Below are 20544 nucleotides of genomic sequence, written 5' to 3'. Positions count from 1 at the left end.
TTTTTTCTGAGCACAGTTTCTCTGTATAGTCCAGGCTGTCCCGGAACTTGCTCTGTAGACCAGGCTAGCCTCAAACTCAGAGATCTTCAACTGCTTCTGCCTCCCAAGTGCTGGTATTAAAGATGTATGCCACCACCTCTAGGCTAGGGTAGGGTTAAAACATTGTAGGACTGTAGGACTTTGAGTCATTGGAGCCTGCTCTGACCCCATCACTCTGGAGACTTCCTTTCTAAGTTTTCTTCCCATTTCAGACTTGCCTGGCCTGGGCCATTAGACTCAGTGGAGTCTCTCTTGAGGCCTCTAACTCCTAACCTCACAGATGGGCTCCGAGTTCTTGGCATAATTCAGAGTGGTTCCCAAGGCTTCGTCTTCATGCTGATGCTAGCCTGAAACGGGACACTGAGAACTCCTGCCTTGGACCGGAGACAGCCTGATCCTCATCACTGCCTGGCCCTTCCCTCTGCAAGTGGCATCAGGTTCCCTCTAGCTGAGTCCTCCACGCTTGCCCTATGTAGGCCACTGTCCTTCTTAACCTAAGCCTGCCTTCTAGAAGACTTTGAGATTGCTGACCCCCAGGCATGGGACCCCAGCATCCTCCCTACAGATGCCACTGAGGAAGGGATGAGCCTACACCTGACACTTGCCAAGGATCTGCCTTGACAAGAGTGTAAGGCCAACAAGACAGCACACACACAGCCTGAGCCTCTAACAAGAGTGCAAGGCAACCCCAGGAGATGAACACACAGCCTGAACCCCTTTCCAACTTGTGGACAGGAAATGAAGGAAAACATAGCTGCCTTCCATTTCCAGTCCCCAAGGTGGGAACTCCCAGAGACCCCAAAGGCTTTGGCTTCTGGTCCTTTTACCTGTAAGTCCTTATTGTTTGAAAACCACTTCTGAGTATGAAAAATATTATCTTTTTCAATGTAGGATGTAAGGGATCTATGTTCCAAACTTGTCTTCAAAACTGAATGCCTCTGAAACATACTTGGCACATTTTTCTCCTGCCATTTTGCTGTATTGCTTTTATAGGGCCTTTTTTTTTTTTTTTTAAAGATTTATTTATTTATTATATATGCAGTGTTCTGCCTGCACGTATGCTTGCACGCCAGAAGAGGGCACCAGATCTCATTATGGATGGTTGTGAGCCACCATGTGGTTGCTAGGAATTGAACTCAGGACCTCTGGAAGAGCAGCCAGTGCTCTTAACCACTGAGCCATCTCTCCAGCCCTATAGGGCCTTTTTTTTTTTTTAATTAAAAATTATTAATTTTGCCTGTCTGTATAGTATGTGCATTCAGAACCTTTGGAGGTGAGAAGCTGTTGGGTCCCCCCTGATACCACAGCCACAGACAGTTGTGAGCTGCCCTGTGGGCACTGGGAATAGAATCTGGGTCCTGGAAGAGCAGTTAGTCCTCTTAACCACTGAGCCATCTCTCCAGCCCCATCAGGGCTGTTATTTGTAATATTTCTATTCTGTTCCAGCCCTGCAAGTTAGTTCTTTTGTCCTAATGCTCTTTTTAAAGGGAATCCACTGTGGTTTCTCTTTCGCTGCGTGCTTTTGGTTGTCTACTTCTGTCAGATGCCTTTAATCTCAGCACTTAGGAGACAGAGGCAGGGCTTGGGGGTTGGCGTGGGAGGGGCAGGACCTGATGTTAGGGAGATGGCTCAGTTGGTAAATGCTTTCTGCTGCTCAATCATAAGGACTGATTTCTAGCAACCACACACACATACATATATTACACACACACACATATCACACACACACATTACACACACATATTACATGCACACATATATTACACATCACACACATATATCACACACATATATATTACACACATACCACACACACATATTATACGCACACATATTACACATATATCACACACATATGTTACACACATATATGTTACACATATATTACACACACATATATTACACACACACAAACAGGATGCTGTGGGTGGGCCTCTAACCCCAGAGCTGGGTAGTCAGAGACAATAGCATCCCTGGGGCATGTTGGCCAGCCAGTCTAGCCAAATCAGCAAGCTTCAGGTTTAGTGAGAGATCCAGTTTCAAAAAATAAGAGAGAGCACAATTGAGGAAAGCATCCAACACTCAGTGTTGACTTCTGGCCTAAACACACACACACACACACACACACACACACACACGCACACGCACACGCACACGCACACGCACACTCACACACACACACATCCAGCACTGACTTCTGGCCTAAACACACACACACACACACACACGCACACGCACACGCACACGCACACGCACACGCACACTCACACACACACATCCAACACTGACTTCTGGCCTAAACACACACACAAACACACACATACACATACAAATACACACATCCAATACCCAGTGTTGACTTCTGGCCTAAACATACACACACATACACACACACACACACACACACACACACACACACACACACACGAAGGCCTGAGAACAGAGCAAGGGAGAAGAAGGGCCACAAGGGGGCAAGACTACCCTAATCTTTGTGTGCAAACCTCTATGTTTTCCTCCAGCCTGTGTATATATATTTTCCTGGGTTAGAGTGGCTGGCTCTTTCCAATACTCCTAGATCTCCACTGGTGAGACTCTGCTTCACAATTGCTCCTGGAGACCAGATGGGGGCGCGCGCAATCCACGCCACTCCCTCATCGCCCAGGTATCTGAATGGTGAGCGCCTCCTGTAGCGGGGTCTCAGATTACTGATTTCAGTCAGTCCTGCACGGCAGAATGTCAGAAGCAAGGGCTGCTTAAGGACCAGGCACAGGATAGGTTCGTATGATGTGTTAGATTTATTGCTCTCTCTTCCTAACCCATCCCTATACCACATAAGCTAACACTACCAGGGAAGGGATCTTCTCTCTGTCATTTGGGCTCTTGAGTTTTCCAGTAACAGGCCATAAGGAGAGGAGCCTGCAGGTTGCCGAACAGAGCATGGGAAGGAGAAATGGAACAGAGATTTGATATTACCAAACTGCAGAGGGCTTATAGGTTCTGCCCATGTGTAGATCAGATGTGTGGATCAGAGTAGACCTGGGGCCGGGGAGGGGAGGAGGTTTACAGGAAGCTGGTGTCTCACCAACTCTGAGGTGAAGGGATGGCAAGGCAAGTGGGGGAGCCTGCTAGTCCTAGGACCTTTCAGCTGTGTTAAAAGCAAGAGAGTACAAGGCAGAGCAAGCAGTCCTCCTGTGGGAGCAATCCTCCTGTTTCTGCCTCCCGAATACCAGGAAGACAGGTGAGCAAACACCCTGCCTGCTTAAACGTTTTAAAACAAGGGCCCCTTGTGTCCTTGAACTCCTGATTATTCTACCACCTCCCAAGAAGCTAGGATTCAGAGTGTCCAGGGGGCCTCAAAATTCACCTCACAAGGGCTGGGATTACAGATGCGACCACCACACTCAGTTTTGTTTTCAGAGATTTATGTATTTATTTATTTACTTGTCGGTTTTTGAGACAGGGTTTCTCTGTGTAGCCCTGGCTGTCCTGTCCTAGAACTAGACTAGACTGGCCTTGAACTCACAGAGATCTGCCTGCCTCTGCCTCCGAAGTGCTAGGATTAAAGGGGTGGGCCACCACTGCCTGGCCTCAAAGATTTATTTTCATTTCATCTGTATGAGCATTTGCCTGCATGTATCTGTAACATGTACATGCCTGATTCTGAAGGAGGCCAGAAGAGGGCGTCAGATCCCCTAACTGAACTTTGTCCTCTGCAAGAGCAGGAAGTGCTGAGAAATTCTAAGCCAGTAGTTCTCAACCTGTGGGCCACAAGCCCTTTGGCAAACCCCTATCTCCAAAAATATTTACATTATGAGATTCATAACAGTAGCAAAATTACGGTTATGAAATATCAACAAAAATAATTTTATAGTTGGGAGTCACCACAACCTGAGGAACTGCATTAAAGCTTCACAGCATTAGGAAGGTTGAGAACCACTGCCTAAGCCATCTTTCCAGCCCTGTTAGTTTTTTGAGACATTTTATGTGGCATCAGCTTCCCTGGGACTCACTCACTATGCAGCCTGGAATGGTCTCATTCTCCTACCTCTGTCTCCGGAACCCTGAGATTACAGGCTTGCTCCTCCACACCAGGCTTTGCATTTTCTGTTTTTAGCTTGTAGATTTCTGAAAAACCCTTTATTTTATCTTCTATTTACTCATTCACCTATGGTTTGTTGTTTTTAAGAGAGTTCATGTAGCCCAGGCTTGCCTTGCATTCATTATATACCTGAAGATGGACATGAATTCCGGATTCTCTGTGTATTTTTTGTTTTCTGTGTGTATCAGCCTGGTTGTTCCAGGACTTGCTTTTCTAGAGGCAGGCTGGCCTAAAACTCACAGAGATCTGCCTGCCTCTGCCTCCTGAGTGCCGGGATTAAAGGTGTGAGCCACCACTGCCCAGCCCAGCTACGGGATTTTTATTTAAACTTGTGATCTGTTATTGTCAGTATTTTGAATCTCAGATTGTCCTGGATTGGGAGTGGAGGATATTTAAAAGCTTCAATGTGCTTCATAAGAAAGTTCAGGAGAACTGGAGAGATGGCTCATCCATTAAGAACACTGGCTGCTCTTCCAGGGGACTCAGGTTGGAGGCCCAGTACCCACATGGTGGTTTACAACTCTTGGCAGATCCAGTAGATCTGACACCCTCTTCTGACCTCCACAGGCACCAGGCATGCACATTGGTGATATACACATGCAGACAGGCCCTCAAATACATTAAAAAAATTTAATGTAAGAAGTATTTTTTTTTTTTTAAGGAGAAGCTGGGCAATGGTGGCATATGCCTTTAAGCTCAGTACTCAGCAGGCAGAGGCAGGCAAATCTCTGTGAGTTCGAGGACTGCCTGGTCTACAGAGTGAGTTCCAGGACAGCCAGGGCTACACACAGAGAAAGCCTGTCTCAAAAAAACAAAAACAAACCAAACCAAAACAATGCTGGGTGGCCGTGGTGCACGCCTTTAATCCCAGCACTTTGGTGGCAGAGGCAGGCAGATCTCTGAGTTCGAGGCCAGTCTGGCCTAAAGAGTGGTCCAGGACAGCCAGGCTACACAAAGAAACTCTGTCTTGAAAAGCCAAAATAAATAAGTAAAAATAAAAAAATAAAACAAAAAACAAAAGAACGTTCAGGAAGGTCACTGGCCTAACAATGCATTTAAGCCAGCACTACAGTCAAATCCTATGAAAGGCCCCGGTGTCTCAATCAAGACCACTGGCATCGTCTTATTGAAGATGCCCGGTCTGCATCCCTCCAACAAATTCACCTGTCGCTCTCCCCCCCCCCCGCCCCCCCCCCCCCCCCCCCGGTCCCCATTGCAGCATGGGTTGTCCCACCTCCTCCATGTTATACACCCGCCCCTGTACGCTGATTGGCTAGGGTCTTAGGTTGGTACTGCGCAGAGAAGACCCGGAGAATTGATATCCGCCTCGGGAATGGCTCCGCGCCTCTGCTGCGCATGCTCGCAGAGTAGTGTTTCGGTGTTCCAAGCCGGTTCCGCGCGGGGGCGCGCGCGCGGGCACGGGATCGCTCTCCGGGGGGCAGTTGGCGGCGGGAGCGGGCGCCGGGGTCCTGGTTCGTAGAGCAGCCGGCTGCTAGGCCGACGCCTCCGTTGGCGGAGACCCGCACGAAGGACCGCGTGGCTCAGCCGCCGCAGAGGCGGGGTCCGCTGCCGTCGGTGAGGACGGGCCCCTGCGGGCGGGAGGGTCCGGTCCGCGGAGCGATGCCTCGTCCGGCTGCCCCGGGGTCGGGCCCGGTGCTGGGGAGGGGCCCCATCTCGGCAGCTCGGGCTCAGGCCGCCTCCTTGTCGGTCACCCGCGGTGCGTCTCCTTTCTCCCTGCTCTCTGCATCAACCCACCCGACCCCTGTACCGATCTCAACATCCCTAAATCCGGGATCACACATTCGCCCATCTTCCTCGGACCGTGTCCACCATGCGTGTCTACCTGGCTCTGTCCTCTGTCGCGGCCCATCCTTGCGGCCGCAGGTCCCAGTGACCTTGCACTTTTTGCCGGTTGTTATCCCTCCTAGTTCTGACTACAGATTGCCCGTTATGGCTTTCAAACTTTGTGGCTCATTCTAGACTGAGAAATACGTTTTATGTGTATATTCTGTGCCTAACGATAGATTCGTGAATCACAAGTTTAAAGAGAGCGGCTTACCCGGCTCACATGACGCAGATCTATTAGGCTCTGTTCTAATTCATTCCTTTCTGTTCCATTCCATTCCATTCTATTCCAAACGACTGACTTGCTAACCTATTGATTCAAGACATAGTTTATCCGACAGCTTTAAACCCTTCTTTACTCCTTACTTCCACAATCAGATAACCATTCCAAAGAAAGATCTTTTTGTTGTGGTAGTGGGGTTTTTTTTTTGGTTCGTTTGTTTTTTAACTTTTCTGCTTTCCAGGGTCCATACCATTGCTGGGGCTTGATTTAGGTTTTCTGGTATGATTCAGGTATGTTTATTTCATTGTTCTTCCAAGAGCCACTAGTCTGACTTGTAAAAAACTGAAGTTGTGGTTAAGGGAGCTTCTTAAGGGAGAGCTGATGAGATGCTTGGCTGTGATGGAGATGGTTTTTGCTGGAGGCGTGTGTGTGTGTGTGTGTGTGTGTGTGTGTGTGTATAAAAACGTGATTTTTAAGAAGAGTAACATGTCAGTTTGTCAGTACTCTTGGGGAGAATTGGAGTGACCAAAGCTGAAGACCATCAGAGCACTGCCCAGATTTAGCTGAGCTGAAGAGGAGGCAGCGAGGAAGGAAGGCCTTGACAGGAAAGCAGATGGAGTATGGTATGATTATATACAGAGAGAGTGACATTTGAGGGTACCTCATCCTAGGTAAAGGAGTACATCTAGCCAAGATTCTGATCTGGGATGATTGGGGAATATATCAGGTGGCTTCCCATGTTTCCTTATCGTGTGTGTGTGTGTGTGTGTGTGTGTGTGTGTGTGTGTGCGCGCGCGCGCGCGCGCGCGCGCGTGTGTGCGTGCACCCATGCAGAGGCCTATTCCATCACTCCTTGCCTTATTCCTTTGAGACAGGGTCTCACTGGACCTGGAGCTATCCTGGAAGCCCTGTCTCTGCCTTCTGCAGCCCTGGGGTTATAGGCCTCCAGTCACATGAATGCTGGCATCTAAGCTAAGGCCCTCAGGCACATGCAGCAAGTGCTGTTGCTGCTGAGCCATCCCCACCCCACCCCCATCCCCAGCTTTCCGTATTTATGACAAAATACTTCAGTGCTGGTTTACTCCCCAAGGGGGAGGGGAATGATGACGTTGTGAGAACACATTAATTTTCTTTGGTTTTGGAGATTCTAGTCCAAGATCTGGCAGGCGAATTTTCTTGCAATGGTTGGTCTGTGTGATAATGGCCTGGAGCATTTAATGGAGCAAGCTGCTCTATCATAGTCAGGAAGAAAGAGTGAGAAGGGCTGAGCTTCCCATAGGTCCCTCAAGGGCATACCCCAGTGTTCTAAGGACCACTGTGGTTCTTGGGGGAGCCATTCATAATCCAAATTATAGCAAGGTATTTGTAGAATAGGCTCCTATTGGCTGGTATCTCTTCAATGTCTATATTTCTAAAAAAAAAAAAAAAAAAAGAAAGAAAGAAAGAAAGAAAAAAAAGAAAGAAATTATTCTTCTGAGACAGGGTCTCTCTATGTAGGTCTGACTCCTAGAACTCAATATACCAGGCTGGCCTCAAACTCACAGAGATCCACCTGCCCCTCCCTCCTGAGTACTGAAATTAAAGACATGCACCACCACGTCCTGCTGCAGTGTCTGTATTTCTAAATTGCTTTGAAACAGTGCTCTCAGACAGTCCACTGTTGGCGCCCCCCAAACCCCAAGACAGCCAGCAGTATTGGCTCCACAGTAACTCGGGAAAAGACCTCTATACATAGGTTTTATGTAGTATATAGAGGCCAGAGGTGCTGATAAGCATCCTGCCCTGCCCTGCCCCTCCCAGTAAAGCAGAATCAGGTCTAGAATGCCACCAGTGCTGAGGCTGTGGAACTGGAGTAGTACATGGCAGTCTTTCTGGGGATCGACCACCATCATCCTGCCTCGGGAGTGATGCTTGCCCGCATAACTTCACTTAGAGCAGACCGTTCACTACTTTGGGAAGAGGGTCAGAGGAAGAAGCCAGGAATGGCTTTCCATCTTATTTTTTGAGACAGAATCTCACATTGAACACGAAGTTCACAATTTCAGTGAGGCTGGGTAGCAGCAAGCTCCTGAGATCTGCCTGGTTCCACACCCCAATGCTGGGGTTATAGACAGGCTTGTGACCCTGTTCACATAGGCGCTGGGAAGTTGAACCCAGGATCTCATACTTTCATAACAAGTACTTTTACCCACTGAGCCATCTCCCCGACCCTCACCAGTTTTCCTGCTTTGCAGGTGAGAGTGGCCAGGAAAGTTCTGGGCTTGGCCCAGGTCTCCTACCCAGCAAGGGCATGGTAATACAGTTTATCTCCCATATAAAGATAACTGTTGCTCTGCTGTTACCTGCCAAGAGAGGCTTCTGGCTTTCAGGATTTTAGTTAGTTGTTAGGGATTGGACTTAGTTGTGTCTGAGAGGCACTGGACAATTCCTAACATTCGGAACTTCTTGGTCTGTTGCTCTGAGTAACGTGTGACTACATTGGGATAACTGTAATCATCCAGCTCTGACCTCAGCACTGAGGGAGGAGAGAGGATGGAAGAGTAAATCACAGCCTTTAGACTCTTGAATAACCTGTTCACATCTGTCTAACCTGAACACACTTTGCTTGCTTGCTTGCTTTTTTTTTTAAGATTTATTTATTATGTATACCTACCTGTTCTGCCTGCATGCCAGAAGAGGGCACCAGATCTCATTACAGATGGTTGTGAGCCACCATGTGGTTGCTGGGAATTGAACTCAGGACCTCTGGAAGAGCAGCCAGCACTCTTAACCGCTGAGCCACCTCTCCAGCCCACACTGTGTTTTCTTATAGGCTTATATTGAGTGAAAAGTATATAATGAACACATTAGAGCCCAAGTCGATGAACAAAGTAAGGCTGGGCATGGCGGCACACATCTGTAAGCTTAGCAGTTGGAGGTAGAGAAAGGAAGATCAGGTGTTCAAGACCAGCCACAGCAGCATTATTAGTCTGATGCCACTTTGGGCGGAGGTAAGTGGATCTCCTTGAGTTCTAGGCCAGCCTGATCTACATAGTGAGACCTGGTCTCAAACAAGGAAGAAAAAAAAAATCCCCAAACAGATAAGTCTGGATGGCTGGATAGATGACTCAGCAGGTAAAGGCACTTGCTGCCTTGCTGAGGATCTGATTAGATAGCCAGAGTCCATCTTGGTTACAGAGCTCTGACTACTGCATGTCCCTGGACCTCCGTGCACTGTGCCTCACATGTAATCAAATGCATATACACATGCACATAGACAATAAATAAAAAGTAATTTAGGGTTTTGTTTGGTTTTTGAGTTTTTTTAAGACAGGGTTTCTTTGTGTAGCCCTGGCTGTCTTGAAACTCGCTCTGTAGACCAGGCTGGCCTCGAACGCAGAGATCTGCCTTTGCCTCCAGAGTGCTGGGATTAAAGGTGTGCACCACCACTACCACTACCACTACCACTACCACTACCACTACCACCACCACCACCACCACCACCACCACCACCACCACCACCTGGCTTTATTTATTTATTTTTTTAAACTGAAATAGGGTTGAGGACATGGCTCAGCCAATAATCATGAGGACTGGGTTTTGGATCCCAGTGTTCATGTAAGACCAGATGTGGTATCAAGCATCCTGTATCCTAGTGGTATCCTAGTATCCTGTGGTGAGATGGGAGACAGGAGACGCTCAGGACTCTCCTTCCAGTAGTGAATAAGAGACTCCTCAAATGAGGTGATGGCAGACTGACTGACACCCATTTGACCTGCACATGCATGATGCACTTGCCCGTACTTACATTCAGGTACACGTGTGTACATTCATGTACATACATACATACAAAGACACACAAAGGTTTTTAAAAAATTGCAGGGTTGTGTAGAGAACCGCCACATCATCATCAACACGAATGTCAGCATCTTACACTTTTTATCTGATTTTTATTTATTTGTGTGTGTGTTGTTTTATTGTGTTTGTGTGATGTGGGAGAGTTCTTACGCTGTGACCCTTGGGTGGAGGTCAGAATCTGCAGAATCAGTTCTACTTTGGGGAGGCTTCCAGGGGTCAGGTTCACACGGTTAGTCAGGCTTCTGTCCCCTGAGTCATCCCACTGGCCTTGACTCTGGTTTGTTGAGACAAACCTGGTTAGGAAGCCTAGACTGGCCTCAGATTCTGCCCCAGCCTCCCGGGTGGACTGTCATCATGCCCGGTTTTACTCGCTTCTAGGGCTTGAAAGGAGCCTTATACTCACCAGGCAAGCATTTTAGCCACGGAACTCCATCCCCAAATCCATTTTTTGTTTTCAGCACAGAGTGCAGTCACCACCACGACCAATTTTGGAACACTCTGATGATTGCAGAAGAAAAGCTCCACCTATTAGCAATCACTTCCCAGTCTCCGGATGCCACCGCTCAGTTGTTGTCTGTCTCTATGCTGGCCCTCTAGATACTTCATATAAACAAATCCTAAGGCCTGATCTTTTCTTCCTGGTTTCTTTCACTGAGGGTATTAAAGAAGAAGCCACCGCCAGGCGTGGTGGCACACGCCTTTGATCCCATCACTAGGGAAGCAGAAGCAGATCTCTGTGCATTAGAGGCTAGCCTGGTCTACATAGGAGTTCAGGACAGCCAGGCCTACACAGAGAAACCCTGTCTTGAAAAACAAACAAACAGGAGCTAGAGGAATGGCTCAGAGGTTAAGAGCACTGGCTGTTCTTCCAGAGGTCCTGAGTTCAATTCCCAGCAACCACATGGTGGCTCACAACCATCTGTAACAAGATCTGGTGCCCTCTTCTGGCATGCAAGCACACCTACAGACAGAACACAGTATACATAATAAATAAATAAATCTTAAAAAGAAAAACAAACAAACATCCTTGTCTAGAATGGAAGTGTGGAACCCTGCCTCTGCCCAGCCAAGGCAACACTAGGTCACTGCAAAGGTCAATGCAAAGGCCCTGTGGTATCTGGAGGACTGGGCTGAGCTGGGGCATCCAGAGTCAGTCAGGGGATAGCCTGTGTGAGGCCAGAGAGTCCCATTTCCTGGAGCTAGGCTTCAGCCTTCTGCCATGCAAAGTACTAGCTAATACTTACTGGCCTGGGTTCTTTGAGACAGGTGCCCAGCATTGAGGTGAAGTGCCCTGGGCCAAGCTCAGGCATCATTCTCAGGCCTGTTTGGTTCCTGTGGCTCTGTCCTTAACTATTAGATGGGTCACTAAGAATGGTCTGGAAGGGACCTATGCTAGACACTGATGAGACTTCTAAGGTAGAAACTTACTACGTTAGTCACCAGCAGCCCTGGAGGGGCTTGGGTAGGGCTGCCAGGAAGGGTACTGGTAGTGAGTGCATCTGCCCAGGGCTCCTACCTATGTCAAGTCCCTCCACAGCCTCTCAACCCCAGGGCACTGAGGAAGTTCTATCTGCCCCAGGCTCCATCCCAGATCCATTGGTTAGAGTCCCAGGCCCAGGGACCTCCTCCACTAACTGCCTTGGTTCTTCTCTTAGGACAGAGCCTCTGGGCTCCCATAGTCTGGCCTGGGAGGAAGAGGAAGAAGAGGAAGAGAGACCCATCTACCAGAGGGTTGAAGGTGGCCTGAGGGCCAGGTTCTCAGACCCAGGATGCCCCTACCTGAGCCCAATGAGCAGGAGGGTGAGCGTGTAAAAGCTGGCCAAGAGCCATCTCTTGGAGCCAAGAAGCCCCAAGAGTCCTCCAATCTGGTCCTGGCTGGGGATAAAGAGGGATCCAAATCGACAGGCCCTGCCACTGTATCCAGCAGCACCCCCCAGACCTTGCCGGCCAAGAAGCAGGGGCGGATAATTCACCGGAAACGTAGCAGAGTAGATGCAGGTGAGATTCCCTGGCCCTACTGGGCCTTGCTCTGTTGACCTGTACACCCCCATTTTCCATCAGGGTGACCTTGGGTACCCCATTCTTCCTTTTAGTTGAACCTCTTAGTCTGTAAGCACATCCTGTGTCCCAGGCACCAGGCCCTCTCCCCAGGCTCATGGGAACTGCTACTGTATGCAGAGTTCTCTAAACTCCTTAAATCCCCTCCCCTAATCACAAAAGCAGCTTCTAAAACCTGGGCTTGTCTGACAGTTAGGAGCCTGAGAAAGCATCCTGCCCAGAGGACCTTACCCTACTCTAAGTCCCACTCACCAAGGACCTTGCCCTAGAGAAGCTAACCCAGCTTTTTTCATACCTGCAGTTGCCCCCCAGCCCCTGGAGTTCCTGAAGACCCCATATGGGGGGCGCCTTCTAGTCCACAAGTCATTCCTGTACAAGCAAGAGAAGGCTGTGGGGGACAAGGTGTACTGGAAATGCCGCCGGCACTCAGACCTGGGCTGCCGGGGACGGGCCATCACCCGTGGCTTTCGAGTCACAGTGATGCGGGACCACTGTCACCCACCTGATAAGGAGGGCCTGAAGATGCGGCGCCGGAAGGAGAAGGTGCCCTGCTCAGGCCTGCCTGAAGGCTCTGAAGACCAAGAAGAAGGGGTGAGCCTGTGGCTGTACCCTGTGGAGCCAGAGCCCACCCCTCAGCAAAGCATTGAAGAGCCAGAGGAGGACCAGGGGTACCGATCCCTGGCACTACAGAGCTTGCCTCCCAAGAAGCGCCCTACACCAGGAGTGGGTGAGTACATGTCCTCTCCTCACTTGGGGCAGGAAAGAACGCTCAGCTCCTTCATGCCCAATGCAAATGTGGGGTTTCATGTGGGTTCTCAAAATGTGCTCAAAGTCAAAACTATAAATGCATCCCAGTCATCATGATGCCCATGGGACAGACAGCATTGTGATCTGGGGGTCCCAGGGCCTTTCAAAGTTTCCCAGTGCAGCAGGGCCTGGTGTGGGTCCTAGAAATCTGCATGCTGATAAGCAGGTTTCAGTGATTCAGGCTAAGTTTCAGCAGGGTGCCCAGGGGCAAGGCTTGGCTTGGAGTCCCAGGTTCAAATTCCAACCCCATGGATGATGCCTTCAGCCTTAGGAAATTCACGTGAATTCTGGTGTCTCAGGCTTATTCCTAAGGTAGGTTGTGGCAGCTTGGACTATTGTGGAGCTTGTGGGGTGATGCTAATCAAGTCATATTCTGGGCTGCTTAGCTAGGTGAGAGGTGGTCTGCATTCTTGGAGTAGGTAGGCGTGGCTTCCAGAAAGCCGGAGTCTCCTGACCCACAGGATCTGAGGATCTGAGTGACTGGGCACTGAGCACTGGGTTCTAGTGGGAGGGAGAACATTCTTGAACAAACCCAAGAATGGCCCAGAGCATAACCTGCTGAATCAGAGCCCAACTTCCCTCCCATTGTGGTGTGAACTGGTGGGCTGAGGTCTAATTGACTTGGAGAAGGAACCCTTGTTCCTCTTGGGTGGCTTGGTGGGAATGCACTGGGCTTCACACATGCCCAGCTCAGGGAAGTATGTCAACATCTGGGAGAAAAGTCCTTGGCGGTTCCTCCTGGGCTCTTGTCCATGGTGTGTGACCTTCCTGGGTTCTTCCTCCAGTGCGGTATCAGCCCCTTGAGTTCCTGAAGACATGCTATGGAGGCACTTTCCTGGTACACCAGTCCTTCCTCTACAAGCGCGAGAAGACGGTGGGGAGCAAGGTGTACTGGACCTGCCGGGAGCACGCAGTCAATGGCTGCCGGAGCCGCGCCATCACCCAGGGCCAGCGAGTGACGGTTATGCGCAGCCACTGCCACCCACCTGACATGGAAGGCCTGCGGGCCCGGCGACAGCAGGAGAAGACCATAAAGAAGATACAGGCAAGGCGGATTGGCGCCGGGGACTTGGAGGATTGTGATGACATCGAGGACACGCTGCTCCAAGGGGTGGACAGCTTGTTCTACCGCAGGGGGCAGGGCACACTGACTCTCAGTAGGTCCAGGTCCAGAAAGCGAGCAAGGGAGCGCCAAGAGTCCTTGCAGGAGTCTCCCGAGGAGGAGGACCAGAGTGTGGACCCCAGTGAGTCTCAGTGTTTGGGGCCTGCGGGCCAGAGTTGGTTGCCTCATTTTGGGAGGGGGGTGGCCATCCGTCTCTACCTACCCCTGCATTCTTAATCTCCATCCTCTGGCCCCACCCCTAACTACCTTTCTCATGTCCTGCAGGAGGCCCAGAGTTCCTGAGGACCCCTCTAGGGGGCAACTTCCTAGTGTATGAGTCCTTCCTCTATCGGAGGGAGAAAGCCGCTGGTGAGAAGGTGTACTGGACTTGCCGGGACCAGGCAAGGATGGGCTGTCGCAGCCGAGCCATCACCCAGGGCCGGCAGGTGACTGTGATGCGAAGCCACTGTCATCCACCTGACCTGTTAGGATTGGAGACTCTGAGGCAGCGGGAGAAACGCCCCGGCCACTCTCAGTGGGATGGCCCAGGTACCTGCGGTGACCCCACAGCTTTTTCTGTTGGTTACATGTGTCCTGCCCTCCTTACTTCTGTAATTATTCCGGAAGTCACAGTCCTCTCTTCTGTGCCCCCAACTTCTGCCCCCATACTCAGTCCATCTGGATTTGCTCTCCCAGGTTCCTCTTTACTTGCCTACTTACTCTTGGAGGCCCCAAACATGATAAACCTAATCTCCTTTCCTGTTATTTTGTTAGTAGTAGAGTCTGCTGAAGGCGTATGGTCAGGTCCTCGTTCCTACAGTGTAAACAGAGGGCAACAAGTCAGCCTCAGCGTCTGGGAGCTGAGAGAGCCAGACCTCTCTCCAGCTTTGTCTGTTGTACACCTGCGTGCCAGAGTCCTAGCTCTGCCCATTTGGCTCCAGAAGAGCCTGGTGTCTGCCTAAGGAAAATGGTTGAAGCTAGTCTTCTCACCTGGCCAGCACTCGGCTCCTCAGCTCACACCCACCGCTCTCCCGTCCTGTAGTTTTTGGAGTCCTCTGAGTTACCTTTTGGTCCTGAGCTTATTCCAGATAGAGGAGATGTTTTATCATCCTCACTCCTTTTTGTTCCGTTTCTATGACACCCTTATAAACAGGGAGATGGTGCCAGGACATGACATCACTTTCAGCCCCACATCCCCGCTCCAAACATTTGCTTCCCCATTTCTTTTTTCTTTTCTCCCCCCCCCCCCCCCCCCCCCCCCCCGAGACAGGGTTTCTCTGTGTAGCCCTGGAGCCTTTCCTGGATCTCACTCTGTGGACCAGGTTGGCCTCGAACTCACAGAGAATCCGCCTGCCTCTGCCTCCTGAGTGCTGGGATTAAAGGCGTGCACTACCACCGCCCGCTTCCCCATTTCTTAAAATGCATTCTACCGCTGTTAATCCATTTAATCCATGTTCAGTTTCCTTGTTACCTGCTGACGTCCAGCCAGAGGAACTGATTTAGCCTTGGTATACTTCTTGAGTAGGTTTTGTGCTTTCTATTTGTTTGATTTGGGGTTGTTGTTTTGTTTTTTGAAGCTGGGTCTCAGGTCTCAACTCTGTAGCTCTGGATGGCCTCAAGCTCACAGAGCTCTGCCTGCCTCTGTGTGTGTGTGCGTGTGTGCGTGCGTGCGTGCGTGTGCGTGTGTGTGTGTGTGTGTGTGTGTGTGTGTGTGTGTGTGTATGCACATATACACATGCATACTTTTGGCATGCATGTATCAGTCCAAGGACAACATAGAGGAGTCAGTTTTTTCCTTTTGTCCTGTAGGTCCTGGGGATTGAACTCAGATCGGCAGTCTTGGCAGCAAGTGCCTTTGTTTTCTGATCTATCTCACTAGCCTCTGCCTTCTGTTCTTATCAGATTTTGCCCGTGCAGAGCTGGGACTATTCCACACTTCTCTTTCCTTCCCTGTGTGGCTGTCCACAGCTGTGTGTGTGCCTCTTTTTCCAGGGACCCATCACTGCCTCCATCCTTCTGTGTTTGCATCACATCAACAATCCACCCCAAAGCTTGCTGAGCCCCGTGGGCTTCAGCCTTGTCTGGGGCTGATGTCAGGCCTGCCTATCACTTTGATGTCCCTGGCCAGATGCCCTGCCTCTGGGCTTTCTTGTCTTGGTTTGAGAGGTCCTTGAGCCAGTCATCTTGGAGGACCCGTTTGAGACCCTGCCCATTAGAAGCTGTTGGTAATTTCCCCACACACTTGCTGGACAGTGTTGGCTGTCTGAGAGTGCCAGGCTGTAAAGCGTCATTCCACAATAGCTGAATCTATTTGAAGATAGCATAGTGTTTTTCTTATGGCTGACCCATATGTGTGAGCAGATTCTGCTGTAGAACTCGAAAGTCTTCTGCCGCCCTGGTGTGCCAAGGCTGTGGTTCACCAGGGGCCTTTTCAGACCACAGCTTGTGTTCTTCAATGTGGTGTCTTTCTTAGTTGGTTTGGTTTAGAGACAGGGTCTCTCTCTATGTAGTCCTGGTTGTCCTGGAGCTCGATATATAGACCAGGCTACACTTGAACTGAGAGCTATCCTCCTACCTCTGCCTGAGTGCTGGGATTAAAGGTAGAGCCACCATGCCCGGTACGACCCATTGTCTTCTCACATGCCTACCTAATGCTCCTGTTTCGTGGCTTTCTATGACTAGTTACCTAGTCACTGATCCTCCTGTGATGACTCTGGTCACTTTTGTAGTCCTGTCTGAGATTTCCTAGGTTTTGTTTTCTGTTTCTTCTACTGAAGCTTTAAGTTTCTGCATTCATAGTGGAATGACTTCTTTGTATAGTGCCTAGTGTCAGCAGTATGGTGGCCTCTGCCTGTGTCCTGCTGAGGCAGGAGCTGGTTCCTCCAGGCACAGTCTTCACCTGCCTGCTCTGGTGTCTGCCTTCCAGCATGCAGCTTTTCCCATGGACACTGGCCTTCTCCTATTAAAGGAAGGCCCTGCCCTGTCTGTACACGGGGGCCTAACTTTGCCCCTGCAGAGCTGGCAGCTGGGGTTCTGGGTCTTAGGAACATTCCAGCACAGACTTCTGCTTCCCCCTTTCAGTGTCCCTCTCTCCCACTGGGCCAACCCCGCCTTGTTCCTTATATATAAACCCACCTTGCTTCCGTTTGCCTCCAGCTCCCCCAGGGCCTCTCTGGCTCAGCTTCTCCACATGCTTGTGTAGATCTTGTTACAAGGCCTGGCTGAGTTCTGTTGTTTACTATACGTAGGAGTGTTTGTCCTGCGCGCGCGCGCGCGCGCGCGCGCGCGCGCGCGTGTGTGTGTGTGTGTGTGTGTGTGTGTGTGTAGACCAGAGGCAGCACTGGCTCCCCAGGAACTAGAGTTACAGATGGCTGTGAGCTGCTGTGTGGGTGCTGGAAACCGAACCTGGGTCCTCTGGAAGAGCAGCCAATGCTCTTAGCGGCTGACCCATCTCTCCAACCCCTTGGCTCAGGTCTTATCGTGCTACATCCTTAATATTTTACGATTCCTCTGCCTCTGCTTGTTCTGTTGGTGTCTTTGGCTTACTGTTTCTCTCCCCTTGTACTCTACCATTTTCATTCCCCAAAAGCCTTTTTTTTTATTTTATTTATTTACTTTTTGGTGTTCACATGTATAGCTGTTTTGCCTGTATGTATGTTTATGAACCATGTGTGGTACCTGGTGTCCGTAGAGGCTGGACTGGTACCTATGGATGCCAAAAGAAGGCATCAGATCTCCTGGAACTGGAATTCCAGATGGTTGTAAGCATTCGTGTGGCTGCTGGGAATTGAACCTGGGTCCTCTGGAAGAGCAACCTGTCCTCTTAATGGCTTAACTTCCATCTCTGCAGCCCTTCCCTGAGAAACATTTCACTCCAGTGGAGGAGGTGGACCATTCCCCACGGCACAGGGCTTGCTCTCCTCCATCTGACGACTCCTCCTCTCGGCCTCGGGGCTGCTTTGCTCCTCAGGCGGTCCTGACCTCCTGCTCTCCTTCCCCACCTTTCTAGGGGCTGTGCTGCGGAGTCAGATGCTTCTACCCAAGCCTTCAGCCTCTCAGGGCTGCCCCTCCTCAGCTTCTTTCTGACCACTCCCTAGTCTGTCACTGTCTTCCATGCTCCTACTAGTGTGGCCCGTCAAGCCCTGCTCAGTGTGTTCAACTGCTTTCTTAATCCAGAGTCCACATCCCAACAACAAGCAGCATGGTCAGACCTGCCACAGCAACACCTGGCTCCTGGTGCCAGCTTCTGTCTTAGTAACTGTCCTGTTGCTGTGAAGACACCAGAACCACGGCGACTCTTAGAAAAGGATGTGTTTCACAGATTTAGTTCATTACCATCATGTCAGGGAAGATGGCAACACACAGGTAGACATGACTCTGGAGGAGTAGTTGAGAGTTCTGCATCTGCATCTGCAGGAAAAGAAAGAGCCACTAGGCTTGACTTGGGCTTCTGAAACTTCAAAAAAAGCCCAAGGCCACACCTACCCCAACAAGGCCACACCAAATAGTGCCACTCTCTGATGACCAAGCATTCAAATCTATGAGGCTATGGGGGCCCTTCTTATTCAAACCACTACAGTAGAACCTTATACCTGGTCAAAATGGCAGGTATAAATGACAAGGAAGCAGGGTAGGGGCTAGAGGGTCCTCTGAGCAAGGCCAGGCTATATTTCAGGTTCCTCTTACCTCCACAGCTCACGCTTATACCCAGCCTAAACACACATACACAGCCCTTGGGGCTGGTGACTCCAACTCCCCTCGAGCTCTGAGCTGCTTTGACCGCAGCTCTTCATACTATGGAGTACCTGCCCAACGCCCTGGAGGGCACCTAGTATAAATGAGCAAACACCCTGCCCTCTCCCTACAGTATCATGATGGAAGCCTTCGCCTACAGGACTTGGCCTGGCCAGTATCTAGCCTCGGGACAGGTAGACCCTGGCCCCTAAGGGCACAGTGGGGATTGAGGACACAGGACTATTTCACTGTGAGCAGGTGGGAAGGCATGAAGTAGGCGGTAGGGTCTCTTCAGGGTGTATGGTGTTCTTGGCATGAAAATGGGAACGTTCCCCAACCCTCCCTCCCACGGTCAGGTTTAGCTTCCATGCCCCCTTCCCTGATCGCTTCTCTGGTTTCTTTGCAGAAGGGCCTGAGTTCCTGAAGACCCCTCTGGGGGGCAGCTTCCTGGTGTATGAGTCCTTCCTCTTCAGGCGGGAGAAAGCAACTGGCGATAAGGTGTACTGGACCTGCCGGGACCAGGCACGGATGGGCTGTCGCAGCCGAGCCATCACCCAGGGCCAGCGGGTGATGGTCATGCGCAGACACTGCCACCCTCCTGACATGGGGGGCCTGGAAGCCCTGCGGGAGCGGGAGAACTTCCCTAACCTGAGCAGCTGGAACGGCCCAGGTATGTGGAGGGCGAGTGGCTTCTCCTCACTGCCCTACAACATTCCAGTCCCTTTCCAGGTTCTGTGCTTGAAGCGCTGATTTTACCACACAAATTGATTGCTATTGCTGAGAGACACTAGCTCTGATCCAAAGAAAAAGTGGGGGTGGTGGGCCAGGGGTGGCATGGCTGGCAGTCCCTGGAAGTGTACATACTCGTGCCTGAGCAATATGCCTGAACCCCAAGACCCTCCATCCCAGGGCCTCTCCTTCCTCCTTTCTGTCCCTGGGCCCGTTCTGCCCAGCTTCTGTTTTCACATGCTCTCTCTGGCCACACCCCCAACATCACATGACCTTTGACTTCAGCTTCTTAAGTCTGAGCACGGCTTTGTGGCCAGTGGGTGGATGGGGACAGGACAGGCCCCAGTATAACACAAATCCATAAACCACAGGCCTCCCAGCAAGCACCACCTCTGTCTGGGAGACCCCAGTAAGCATGGAGTTTGTGGCCTGGTGAGGCCTCCAGCAGGGCTCCAGGGACAGCCCGGGCGGCACTGGAGCGTCTGTAAAGGAAAACAAGTATATTAGAGAGTCTCAGGAGCGTGGCTGACCATTGGTCCCCAGAACCCTGAGGAGCAGGCAAAGGGAAGGAGAGAGGCCCAGTCCCCTGTTGCCGAGGGCTGTGCTCCAGTGGTCCCCTCACGGTATGACTCTGCCCCTCCAGAGCCTCGGAAGCCACTGGAGTTCCTGCGGACGTCCCTAGGAGGCCGGTTCCTGGTCTATGAGTCCTTCCTGTACAGGAAGGAGAAAGCCGCTGGTGAGAAGGTGTACTGGATGTGCCGGGACCAGGCTCGGCTGGGCTGCCGCAGCCGCGCCATCACCCAGGGCCGGCGGATCGTGGTGATGCGGAGCCACTGCCACCCACCTGACATGGATGGTCTGGAGGCCCTGCGGGAGCGGGAGAAGGAGCTGTTCCCCAGGGTGGCCATGCAGACCAGGGCAGCCAAGAAAGCCAGTGCAGCCAAGAAAGCCAATGCAGCCATGCAGACCAGTGCAGCCAAGAAGACCAGTGCAGCCAAGAAAGCCAGTGAAGCCAAGAAAGCCAGTGAAGCCAAGAAAGCCAGTGAAGCCAAGAAGACCAGTACAGCCAAG

At 50.9% G+C, this 20544-nt stretch overlaps 1 protein-coding gene across 1 annotated transcript; it reads left to right on the top strand.

Moving 5' to 3' along the window:
* Positions 1-5508: 5508 nt before the first annotated feature.
* Positions 5509-20544, top strand: Flywch1 (FLYWCH-type zinc finger 1; the record flags this gene model as incomplete). Its single annotated transcript, XM_059269663.1, has 7 exons — positions 5509-5713; positions 11699-12041; positions 12403-12828; positions 13694-14152; positions 14296-14559; positions 19151-19414; positions 20117-20544. Coding segments are annotated over exons 2-7 (2070 nt in total), but the record flags the coding sequence as incomplete, so codon positions are not given.

The sequence above is a fragment of the Peromyscus eremicus genome, chromosome 8a, assembly GCF_949786415.1.
Source record: "Peromyscus eremicus chromosome 8a, PerEre_H2_v1, whole genome shotgun sequence".
NCBI classification, from domain to species: Eukaryota; Metazoa; Chordata; class Mammalia; order Rodentia; family Cricetidae; genus Peromyscus; species Peromyscus eremicus.
The sequence above is the reverse complement of the archived record's forward strand: the minus strand, read 5'-3'. Positions and strand labels throughout refer to the sequence as shown.